Source organism: Heterocephalus glaber, unplaced genomic scaffold (genome assembly GCF_053883595.1).
Source record: "Heterocephalus glaber isolate CG9 unplaced genomic scaffold, H.glaber_assembly_v1.0 deba00001729, whole genome shotgun sequence".
In the NCBI taxonomy this organism is placed as follows: Eukaryota; Metazoa; Chordata; class Mammalia; order Rodentia; family Bathyergidae; genus Heterocephalus; species Heterocephalus glaber.
Window position 1 is genome coordinate 15,705,565 of NW_028258440.1, and position 13,107 is coordinate 15,718,671.

The 13,107-nt window shown below is 40.0% G+C and overlaps 1 protein-coding gene and 1 pseudogene across 2 annotated transcripts in view; one reads left to right on the forward strand and one right to left on the reverse strand.

Moving 5' to 3' along the window:
- Tmem255a (transmembrane protein 255A) overlaps positions 1–13,107 on the forward strand; it is a 79,262-nt gene that overhangs the window by 46,822 nt on the left and 19,333 nt on the right. For both annotated transcript variants that reach the window (XM_004874595.3, XM_004874596.3), the window contains one exon: positions 5,578–5,740. In XM_004874595.3, coding sequence (XP_004874652.1) covers positions 5,578–5,740 — 163 coding nt within the window. The remainder of the gene's footprint in view (positions 1–5,577; positions 5,741–13,107) is intronic.
- Positions 1,020–2,056, reverse strand: LOC110347431 (DCN1-like protein 1 pseudogene; annotated as a pseudogene).

Consider the following 13,107-nt stretch of genomic DNA (forward strand, 5'->3'; position numbering starts at 1 on the left):
AAGTAAAGATTTGGCAACCACAGTGATTAGCAGTTAAAGCAATTTCAACAAAATAAAAAGTCATCAAAAATGGACTACTTGTCTGAAAGTGCAGTACCTATATTATACAGATTGAACTTCATGGCTCATCATAACCATTTCCAAAATTTAATTCATACTATCTTTTCACAAATTAAGAGAATTTCATTTGTGTTCCATAGTGTAATGACCAAAATAGAAGAAAAACAAAAACAGAAACAAAAATAAACCCTCAAGCCTAAATTTAGGATATTGTATTGTATAGCAATTAAAAACATTCAAAACAAATTAAATAGTTTAACTTATTTGATAGGCATATGAGCATTTCAAAAGCATAATGAAATCCAATTATGTGGTACATAATGTAGACAAGAATAGAATCTAACATTACGCAGACATCCGCTAAATAACAGCTCCCTGTAGGACCATTACATGTAAACATTGGTGAGTGCAGACTATTTCTGTGGAACCTTTTTGAAACTGAGAGTCTAAAACACAATACATTTTTCAAGTAGGCACCAAGTTATCCTAAAATTTTTTCACGATGGTTGTTTTTACATTTCTCTCATCGGATATTCTACTTATGTCAACAATACATGTGATTTGCCAGGAAAAAAAAATCCTTCCAAACCAAAACACCATTCCAGATCCCATACACTTAAATATATCACTCTCATTGGAAGTGCTATCAGCATAGTCTTTGCAACTAGCCCAAAGCATATATTTAAGAAATTTTTATAAATTGTTTGTGATGTTCACTATGTTTAATTCTTATGCCAAACTGTTTTCTGATGAAGATAGCATTGTGCTTTATGCAAGAGTGGAAACCTCAAAATAATCACCATAAAGCTTCTAAGACTTATGGGAGAATAAACTAGGAAGGTCCACAGATATTAAGATGAAATCCACAACATTGGAATTATAAATGTTTAGAGTGGCCCAGAGTAGAAGACAAGCCCAAACCACCATTTGAAGAATGAAATATGACATGGTCCAAAATGTATCCTTAAAGTTTTGTCTCAACTCTTAGTCTGAATAGTGAGGATTGATCTTCAGTTCAGTCCAGCCAGCAGAAACTGACTGTGCAATTTTCCAGTGTATTTATTGTACAGACTATGTACATTCTAGAAGGTTCTTTTAGTGCTACACTCTTGTACTTTTTGTCCCAGCAATTTGAGAGCGTGCAAATTCCACAAAGTCATCAATGAGAACAGGCCATGCTCCTTCTTCATCATAATTAGACCTGTCATCTGCAATCACTGTACTGAGGTCTAAAAGAAGATTCCGAGTATCTTTTGGTACTGATCGTTTATGATGTTCCAACAAAAATTTATTCCATAAGTCTAAGAATTTAAATCTTCCATTAAGCACTAAGTTCAAATAGGCAATGGCCATTTCTACATCTAATCCTTTTTGTCCTGGATTCTTTGCAAAATTAAAAGTAAAATGGTAAAAATCCTTAAATCGTCCTGGTTCTTTCAATTCTTGTTCCATCTTGGGCATTTGAGCCTTTAGCTTTTCTATGCTGTCACATCCTAATTCTGTCATGCCATCCATGAACTCCTGCTTGTTGAACTCACACTGTATTGTTGTTCTGAACTTTCATGCAATGATCAAAACACTAATGCTGGCTGGATCAAGTGCCAGGTCATCACAGAATTGCTGTATACCACCTATTCCAATTTTATTTTCATCTTGAGGATCTTTGTATCTATTGTATAGTTGTTCTAACTTCTTCCTGTCCAATGATCCTTTTACACTGTCTTGTATATACAGTTCAGGATTTTGGAAAAAATTATGTGTTGCAACATCTAACTTCCAGTCATTTTGAGAATGCAGTTTTTCACTAGATTGTGTGAAGATCATAAACTGTGAAACTTTATCCTTCTGCGATGATTTCAAGTTGTTCATGTTGGTGTCCTCCAGGCCTCTCACCTCCTCCTCCCACTCATGCGCAGGAGGGCAGCCCCCCGGAGGCCTGAGGAGGCTGCCCCGGCCTCGGGAGGTGGAGGGGGCAGGTGGCGGCGGCAGCGGCGGGTGCGGGAGTCACTGAGGCGAGGGCCTGACTGGTGACTTTTGACCTTCCTCTACCTGGATATTTGTATTCTCTAAGTTAGGGAAATTTTTTTACTATTTTATTGAGTAAAACTTTCCACACCTTTGACATTCTCAAGTCCTTCTTAGAACCCCAATAACCTGAATATTTGCTCTTTTAATACTGTCCCAAAATTCCCATAAGCTTTACTCATTCCTCTTTATTTCTTTTCTCCTCCAACTGTGTATTTTCAAATAGCCTTTATTCAAGCTCACCAGTTATTTCTTCTGTTTGATCTATTCTGTTATTGATGTCTTCTATTGCATTTTTAATTTCACTGAGCATATTTTTCAGCTCAAGAATTTGTGTTTGATTTTAAAAACTTACTTCAATTCTTTAAGTTTCTCTGATAGAGTACTGAAACATTTGTGTTCTTCCAGGTTCATTAAGTTTCCTTAAATTAGCTGTTTTAAATTCTCTGAGAGTTCCCCCATACTAATTATTGCCTGGTCAGTTTCTGGCATGTTACTTTGAATATAGGTGAACTCATGGTCTCTTGAAAGCTCTTTGATGCTTATTATTATTATTATTATTATTATTATTATTATTATTATTATTTTGGTACCAGGGATTGAACTCAGGAACTTGCGCCTGCAAGGCAGGCACGGTGCCACCGAGCTAAATCCCCAGCCCCTGATGTTTATTATTGTGCAACATTATCTGGGCTTTGAAGGATCAAGAATTCATTCCAGTCTTACTATTCTGTAATTTTTAAAAATATGTGTCTTTGCAGAAATTCTAGGCAAGCGGCTTATTTTCTCTGAACTTTTACTTAATTTCACTATTTCAGCATTAGATTGTTCTCAGGTGCAGACTGCCAGGAGTCTGCTGTCAGTATATTGTCATTATTTCAGTACTAGAGGGCATCCTAAGCCCAGGTTTGTCTCAAATATTCTGATGGTGTATTATTTCAAAAGAAACAGAAGAGTATCTAGAAAGAACAGTCTGTATCCACAGTCCTCTCCCTGGGACCAGGATAGACCCAGATGCCTCATCCACACCTACAGGCCTGTGGTCAGACACTGCAGGATTCTGCCTGGCTCTGGGCAGAGTCACTGGATAGACCAGTTCCAGGTTCTGTTGTCACACTCATGGCCACCAAATCCCCCAAGTTGAGTCATACCCTGGTCTCACAGCCCACCAGGACCTGCATGACACTGGGTTAAGACACTGCTATGTGGTGCCTATTGCTGAAGTGAACTCATGGCCTTGGGCCAATGCAACAGCCATAGGCAGTGCTAACTGGTATAGAAGTCTGATTGACTAGGGTGATATCTTTCCCTGGCACTTCAGCAGTTACAAAGGCCTTGTCTACAGGCAGGCCTGGGGATAGGGTACATTAGGATCTGCCCACTGTTAGGTTTCACTAGCCTCACACTAAGTTCTAGTGCAAAGTCGTCTGCTTACTACCCTGTCCTACCTCCAGTGAAGGGGCCTTGCACCACACAATGCTGCCTGAGTTTGGGATTAGTGTTGGTTAAAGTAGATACTTGGCCACTCAGGATGATCTAAACTGGGTCATGCCTGAGTCTCGCAGCTGCAAGAATCTGCACAGTCTCAGGGATACACTAGGTACACACTGCAGCTGGCAGTGATGCAGGCCAAAACATGAACCTGTCCCACCAGGGTACAGATTTCTCCCCAGTACTGGGGCAGTTCTTGATCCCCATCTGTGAGCACTGGTCTGGAGATAGCTATGCTGTCTGAAGTTAGGGGACAAATGGTGGAGGTAGTCCTTTGGTCACCAAGACTGACACTAAGCTGGGTTGCAACTGAGTCTCACATTCAAAGAGACCTACACTGTCTCTGGAGCAGAGCAGGTTTTCCCCAGGCCCATTGCAAGGCTAGAACTGGTGTGGCTGAAACTTTGGTCTGTCTTTCAGGTGCACAGGTTTCTGCTTGATGCTGAAGCTGGTCTAGAGACTGTGAGCTCTAGCCTACATTTGAGGCCTTCAGTTTTGTTTGGGTCATTGGTCTCACCATGGAATACCTGGCACTGGGCTCTGAGACAAACCCCTGTGCTAGCTTTCCTGTCCTGCTTTCCAGCAGGAGGAGTATTGCTCCTTCCTCTGCTGTCCTAGGATGGAGGAGAGGTGGTAGAGGCTGTCCTTAGCCTCCTGGCCTAATGCAGTTCTGGAGCCTCAGTACACAGATATTGACGTGGCAGTAGAGGTGGTAGAGCTTTGCTCAGAACTGAGTTTCATTGTGATGAGCATGGCACTAGCTTTTAAGGCTAAGACTCAGACTTTATTTTCTCTCCCTCAAGCAAAAGGTGCCTCTCTCCATGTTGGACTGTTTGGAGTTGAGGGAAGAGTGATACAGGAAACTTTCCTTCCTGCTTTCTTCAATGCCTCATTTCATTTTGTTATACTAAAAGCTTGTAGTATGGTCTCTCTCCTGATTTCCTTAGCTCTTGTGCTGATAGTTTGGTGCATGACTAGCTGTTCAATTTGGTGTGTCTGTTAAGAAAGCTCGCCAGATGATCTTGTTGCTATCTTGCTCCACCCCCACTTTTTAATATTTTCAGCACATGGTTAGTTGAATCTACAGATGCACAACCTGTGAATATGGATGGTCAACTGGAAAGTCACATTGGAGGTTAGGGCTTTAATATATGAATTTGTGTGTGTCCAGGGGTACAATCTGGCCCATAGCAGGTAATATAATTGAGAATGACTCGGCTGAGTGAGGGACATCTTTGGACAGAGTAGTCAGGGAAGGCCTTTTCACAGAGGTGATAGTCATGGTTTTGTGTAGCAACTCAGTTCTAGTTGTTTTTTGAGACTTTTTTGTGGGTTTGTTAGAGGGAAGACACAGAAATATTTGAAGCCTGAATTCATATTCTGTGTTTACCACTTATGACCTGGACAAGTTCCTTAACCACTCTATGCTTTATTTTCTTCGTGTGCAAAATGTGAATAGTGACCAGTATCTACCTCACAGAATAATGCAAGGTTTTACAGTGCTGTCTAATAGACCTTTCTATGATGATGGAAATATGCTGTAATCTGTTCTTTCTGGTACAGTAACCACTAGCCACATGTGGCTATGGGGCACTTGAAATGTGTCTAATGAGACTGACCAACTGAACTTTAAGTGTTACTTAATGTTAATTTAAATAGCCACATGTGGTTGGACATCATAGATTTAATGAATTCACATATGTAAAATGTAAATTAGCACTATGCCTGGTACATAGTGTCAATAAATGCTGTCTAGGATTAGTATTAATGATGATCACAAGTGTTTCTCTGACAGGAAGGAAATGGTTTTTTTTAGATAAATAGCAATCACACTTTAATTTATTATAGTGTCTTGTTCTGCAAGTACATGGTTATGATGCTTATTATAATAGTTCCTCACCTACCCACTTGCCTTTTTGCTGAGCTACCTGGCAACCAGATTCCTGGGGGGGATGGCTTGCTGCTGAGAGTACTGACTGCAGTGTGCTCCTCCCTATGCAGCAGGGTGGAGATCACCGGTGGATACTATGAATACATTGATGTGAGCAGCTGCCAGGACATCATCCATCTCTACCACCTACTCTGGTCTGCCACCATCCTCAACATTGTCGGCTTGTTCCTGGGCATCATCACTGCTGCAGTCCTTGGAGGCTTTAAAGACATGGTAAGGAAGGAACTGACTTTCTATTTCATAGTGGCTCTTGTTGAGAGTAGGGAACAAGGGCAGGTGGTTAGGGCAATAGAGACCCATATTTTGTTGGGAGGAATCACAGCAATTGCCTCAAGGATGTAGAGGAGACCAGGTAACATCAATCTGCAAATATCGCTTATTAACATACATTACCTGTGTTTTTGAGGCACATTTTGAAGGTGAGATGGGAGGGATGTTTTCAGTTCTTCCATCACCCTGGTTATATAAACAGTTTATCTCCCCCTGCCCCTGACACTTTTAGTAGAAGCCTTCTTAGTTATTTTCTCCCTAACAGTCTTTGGGCGAGAAGGAAGGAACAAGGTTTTGAGGCTGTAGATAAGGTTAATGCTAGTCTCCCCCTCTCCAGGAATTTTACCCTGGAGTTTCTACAAAAAAAGCATCTAGGCTTTCTTCTTTTGCATTTGAAGAGCCAGCCCTAGGCTAAGCTGCTTGCCAGGTCTTGTCTTCAACCTCAGCCTCAACCTCAGCCTACCTATGTTCCTGTTCCTCTCTTCCAAATCTTTTTTGAGTGTATGTCTACAAAGGCACACCAGGATTCAGCACCCAATATGTGCTCTGCAACAGTAGGTTCCTTCCTTCCTTTGCTTTTAAAGCATTTCTCAGCATTTATTTGCTAATTTGATAAATTTTGATCTCTAATTATGGAAACAATAGTTTCCAGCTATGGTGATCAACCTAGCTTAATATTCAAACCACCTGATGTGCTTAACAGAAACACCTCAAAACCAAAAAGCCTATATGCCTGGTCCCCTTCTCCAGAGATTCTTATTTAACTGGTCTCAACTGAAACCTAGGCATCAGTGATTTTTTAAAAAGCTCCCCAGGTAACTTTGTTTTGTAGCCAAGATTGAGCAATACTGCTGTATAAGAATGTTCCATGGGTTCTTAGAGAAATATTTTGTGCCTAAAAAGGCTTTCTTTTGACCCCAGAAATGAGACAGGCAGATCCTAGACCTTTAATGGTTTCTGTGTCATTTGGGGTCCCTGAGGAAGAAGAACCTTAAAGTAGTTTATAATTTGATCCTAGACTGTCAAAAGGATGGGTGATGGAAAATGAAATGTACAGGAAAAGAAAAAACTCTAGTTTTGGGCAGCAAGTTCCCAGCAAGACTGGACTGACAGGGAGTATTAAGTGCTCCTGCTGGTGAACCTGCATAAAAGAAAATCCCTTCCTGCCATCCCCAGTCTTTTTCTCTCTCTTTTTTCTCTCTCTCTCTCGCATACACATATTTCTCATTCCTACTACTTTCCCATCACCTGGAAAGCCCAAGCACTAAGTAGTGGGGGAAGCATCAACACAGATGGGGCCTTAGGCAGGATAAGGGTTTCCTCTAAGTTTGGGCCTGAGGGAGATTTTAGTGAAAGAACTGTACAAATGCTGTTTCTGGGTCAGGGCTTCTTTCGAGAAGATAATTCCCATTTTCTTGGAGACTTTCCTCAGGGGGCAAGTGAAAGGACTGGAAGAGAAGCTCCCCCGTGGGGAGTTGAAGAGGCAGGACCTCAGGACTGATTAGGAACTTGTCCCTACAGCTTTTCAGGTCTAGGCAGTAGAGCAACCTTGAGTACAATGGAGTAGGTGGTGGCTACCTGGTAGACTCTATGGGGTTCCTTCAAAGTGTTTCCTCCCCTCCAAGTTTACCTCATAAAAATCACAATGCAGAAAATTCTGTCATTTTTGGTTCCTTAAGTAGGTATTGTCCTCTCTTTGTCCATTTTCAAAATATATATATTAAAAAATAAAAATGTACAGCCGGGGCTTTAGCTCAGTAGTGCCGCTGCCTGCCTTGCAAGTGCAAGGTCCCAAGTTCAATTCCTGGTACCAAAAATAAATAAATAAAATAAAAATGTTAATATGCCACAGAGGTATTAATACCTTGTGCTACTAACTTCTCTATGTGAAGGATTTAATAAGGTCCTTTTCCATGGTGTCAGCAGGAATTGAGACTTGAAAGCAAAAGGTACCTAGGGAAGACAACCTTTCTTCAAGACATTTCTATAAGCTGGAAAGACAAGTTGTGCTAAGAAATATAGCACTGTCAAGCTTTTGGCCTTAGCTTAGGACCTTTGTTTTTTTTTTTTTTCAATGTGCCATTTTTTTTTTTAACTTGAGGAGGAAGTCACAAACACAAAGTCAATTACTTCAAAATATACCATTCGGTGGCATTTAGCATATTTAGAGTGTTATCCGATCATCTCCTCTATCTAGCTCTAGAACTTTTTCATTATCTGAAACCTGTATCCATTAAACCGTTATTGCCTATTCCCCTTGCCCTAATCCCCCAGAATCCACCAATCTGCTTTCTGTTTCTATGGTTTTATCTATTGTGGATATTTCATATAAATGGAATACAATATGTAACTTTTGTGTCTGGCTCCTTTAATTTACCATAATTATAAAGATTCATCTACCTTGCAGCATGTGTCAGTGCTTCATCTCTTTTTATGACTGAATAATATCCTATTGTATGGTTACACTATGTTTTTAAATTTTTTATCTGTTGATGGACATTTGAATTGTTTCCACCTTTTAGCTATTGGGAAAATGCTGTTATGAACACTTGGGTAAAAAGTGTTTGTTAGAATACATGTTTCCAGTTCTTTTTGCTATAAACCTAGGAGTTGAATTGCTGAGTTATATGGCAATTTTATGTTTAACAATTAGAGAAACAGCCAAATTGTATCATTTCATATTCTCACCAACAGTGTACAAGGTTTTTATTTTTCTGTATCCTCACTGACACTATACATATAAAAGATGGGCGCAAAGTGGCATCTCGCTGTGATTTTGATTTCCTTTTCCCTAATAATCAGTGATGTCAGATAATCTTTTCGTGAACTTGTGGGAAATTTGTGTACCTTCTTTGGGGAAATGCCTATTTAAATTATTTTCCCATATTTAAATTAAATGTTTGTCTTTTTGTTGTTGAGTTTAAGAATTCTTTATATACTACAGATGCCAGACCTTTATCAGATACATGATTTGTAAATATTTTTTCCATTCTATGGGTTGTCTCTTTACTTTTTTGGTAATGTTTTTTGATGCCCAATTATCTATTTTATTTTTTGTTGCTTATGCTTTTTTTGTTTTCTTTCTTGTGCAATTAAGAATCAGTTGCCAAATCCAAGATCATGAGAAATTTTTCTGATGTTTTCTTTTAAGAGTGTTATTCTTTCAGGTATTACACTTAGATCTTTGACCCATTTTGATTGAATTTTTGCATTCAATGTGAGGTAAGGGTCCAACTTCAATCTTTTGTATGTGGATATCCAGTTGTCCCAGGACACTGGTTCAAGAGACCACTTTTTCCCCATTTTAGGTCTTAGTCCCTTCATTAAAAATTAGTTAACCACAGATGTATAGGTTTATCTCTGAATTCTCCATTTCATTGTTATCAGTGATCTATAGAGCAAAAAGGAGTTGGTTGATGGTCATTCCCAGTAGGTACAGTAATGATCCTTTACTCTCTTTGAAGTGCTTTTACACATTTGCTTTTCTTCGATCTTCATTATTACCATCTTGTCAGGTAATTACTGCCCCCATTTAACAGATGAGGAAATAGACCTAGAGAGGTCAAGTGATTAGCCAAGATATAAATAGTAGAACTGAGACTGGAGCCCAGATCTGTTGAATGCCAGAGCCTTTGTTCTTCCTACTCTATTCCTGCTTCCCCTAACTTTTAGTTAGCCCTTTCTGGTTCTACAAGTGTTGTAACAACGTTTTATCCTTTGTTTAGTTGCTTTAATCTAAAAATTTAAAGTGAGTTTAACAGTAAAGGTAGGGAAGTACCAAGCATTATCAGATGTTTAGGCCTAGGAACGCTATCAAGGGCGAGTGGGCTAAATGAAGGATGAAAGCAAAGATCGGGGGAAAGATATTTGATTCATTAGGTGGCTGAACACTAGTGAGGGGGTATCATGGGGACACCAAGAAAGGACTATTACCTACAACACTTCATTACAATGAGACAATGATGTAGAAAGTCTGGAAACATTAACCAAGTGAGCCAAAATAAATCCTTGGTCCAAATGTCATTGATAACTTATATATCTCCTCCCTGAGCAGAATGCCCTGCGGTTGGCAGGGAGGCCCAGAGGTACTGGGTGATGGAAGCCATTTCCAGGGAGTGAGGACAGGAGCCAAGAGCTGTAAGCTGGCAGTTTTCAATAGAATTGGCTAGGAGGCACAATTTCCAGAGCTGTAGGATCCTGGAAAGAAAAAGGATGTCTTCATTCACTGACCAGAGGTGCTTGGCAAAAAGGATCTTAAAGCAACATTTGATGAAGTGTTTGTTGACCAGATGAGGATTTAAGATGAGTCCTGAAATAGTGGGTATATCTTGCTATACTCTCCTAACTGGTGTCTCTAGTTTGGAGTAAACTAGAGGAATAAAAGTGGCACTCTTTCCAAAGTATACCATCATTGTCTCAGAATAGACTCAATTTTGTCCAAGCAATATTGCTTTCCCCACTTCTGGTGCTACCTAGTAACTTTTGTTTCATAAGAGCTAGAATGCTACTGATCAATAAGGAGGGTCTCACAATTTAAGCCCCAGAATTTTAACAGAAATACACATGTACACATGACTATGCACAATATTACATGTGTACAGAAATACAGACAGAGATCAAATCTGTTGTGAAATCAGCATTATTGATTTAAAACATAAACAGACTAATATTTGGCCCTTCCCTGCCCAATTCTTCACCTTTTGCTTTACTTCCTCTTCCTCTTTCTCTCTTTTGCCCTTTCTATCCCCAACTCTTCTCTTCAGTCCTTTCCCCTGTGTTCGTTCAATCTCCCTCTTCTGTTTTTTTCTACAACAGCCAACTTTCTTTCAAATATAATACTAGATCTGTAGCATCACTGAAAATGCAAAAATTTTTATAGATATAGTTTACATTGCATGATTGTTTTTCTATAGTTAGGCTTAGGTCATTTGTATAAAAGAACTGGTTTCATTTTGCAAGAGCTAGGTGGAGATGTTTTTAATGAAGAAAAAATCAAGGGAACATGATTTCTGGTACTTCTTTAGGGGTTAAACTCCTTAGAATTCTGGTGAAGAGAAAAGGGCATTTCTAAGTGCTCTTCCTCTATAAAGAGAGCCAGCCCTTGGAATGATCAAGATCTCAGCCCTCTCCCACACATGAGAAAGGCTGAAAAACATTTCTCTAGTTGTCTGTGAGCTGCATCATAATAACTGAGGTTTGCAGCTCTTCAAACCTCTAGAGATGTAAACAGTAACCCACTGCAAAGAAGAGAGCAAGGGAACTGTGTTGAAACTTGCTGTTAGGTAGCTTCTCGCGCCAACACCCTAACACAGTTGCCTGTGCCACTGCCAAAGCCTGCCCACATATTTTCACTACTTGGGAGGAAGCTTCTGTTCTGTTGATGTGGTGTAGATATGTACCAGAAAGAAGACATGTTGATCTTTTAGACAGCCCTCGATTATCTACGTGAATGGAGGAGCAGTCAATGACATGGAAGACGGAAAATACATTTATCCCATATTTTGACCTATGTGGAACAAGGCACAGTACTACAGTACTTGGAAGCTAATGAGCAGTGGTAACTTCCTTGATGTGCATTGGCCCAGTTGAGAGTAGGGAGGCCTCCACCCTGGACAAGATTAGCCTTAACCCTCAAAGGGCACCAAGTTGTAAAAATGATAAGAGTTGTTTCTGCACTGTTTTGTTTGCAAAAATAGGAAGAGAGACATATTCACCTGGTGTTTTGTGGTTTCTGTTTACTGCTAGCCATGCAGGGTAGATAAGAAATGAATACTTTTCCGGGAGTGCTGGGAACCATGAACCCCTGACCACCCCTAATGGGGTGCAATGCTGGTGAAAATCGAGTCCTAACTCTACTGTAACTCTACTATGCCAAACCACTCCAAGTAGATAATTCTGTATCTATCTCAAAGGTTAGCACTCTATGGCATGCTTGTGGGGTATTAGAAAAAATTGTTTTTTAAAAAAACAGAACCTCTTAGAGACAGAAAGTTACTCCTAACAAAATGTACAAAGTCCCTAAAACAACTTGTCCTTGAAACTCTCACTTATCAGTGGCTTCTTTTCATCCTTTCTCTCTCTCCTCCCTATTCCCATATCCTATTGCTTTAAAGATGGTAACTAAAACTGAAGATGGTAGTTCATTGGGATTCAAGGTTTGAGTCTCTCAAGGGCCTGTGCATGTTGAAAGGAGATTTCTAAAAATCATTAAGGTACCCTAATTCCCTTCCTCACATTTTCCACTCAGAAACCTGGATAGTTAGAAGCCTAGGGTTCCAGGGAAGTCTTCTCCCTAACTTCTGGAGCTATATCCTGTTAACTGTTGCCAACAGGCCTGGCTCATATGGGTAATTTTTATAGATCTAATTCTTGAATATTTTTATGAAGTGTTTTTCTTTCTAAGTAAATAAGGAGTCTAGTTTCTAATGCAGCTTCAACCTCAAGATAAAGACACTTGCCTATTTGGTAAATCATACTTTACCTAGTACATATATTATTATAACCAAGTGGAGCTTTCATTTTTAAGCTGGGTATATGATGGGTTTTTGTCAAAATGTGCCTCAAAAAGACTATTATTTCAAGAGCAAGTGATTCTTTGGGAGAAAGGTAAAAATAATCCTATGACATAGGACCCAATTTCATGGTAGTAAGTGCACTCTTTGATTTAACCACATGCTAATATAGATTACTGCTTCAAATATTGTGTAACAATGAACTCTTAATTAAAGAAAGATAGAGGAATTAATCTAAGCATTCAGGTTATCCAGTCTGTGCTATTGGAATCTCAACACTTCTTCAAGTCCTTTTGCATTTTATCTTTGCTATGGGAGTTAGCTTTTGGCAATTTATATGGTCACATTTCATGTTTTAACATGACTATAGCTCCCAGAGCACTGAGGAGGTGAGCCCTGTGGGCGCCAGCCCACACTCACCCCACCCCACCCCCAGCTGTGCCAAGCCATTACCTGGATCCACACTGCAGAGAGCTGCAGGGGTCATAAAGAACATTGTTCTGAGCTTGAGAAGATAGAGTAGAAGTGAACAACAGAAAGAGGGCCTTTCTGAGACCCATTGATGAAAATTAAAGCCCACTGGAAAAGTGAAGAAAAACTCTGCAATAAAGGCACACCAGACCACCTTAGTTGGGGGAGCAGCAGTGTGGATCAGAGCAGCGCAGCTGCAAGCAGATCCCAGCCAGGGCTCCACCCCGACCCCAGAGGCTGGGGCACACTGGCCCAAGCCAAGGGCTTGCCTGGAAAAGAGCTGCACAGGCACACAAGCAACAGCCAGAGGTTCACCCCGATACTATC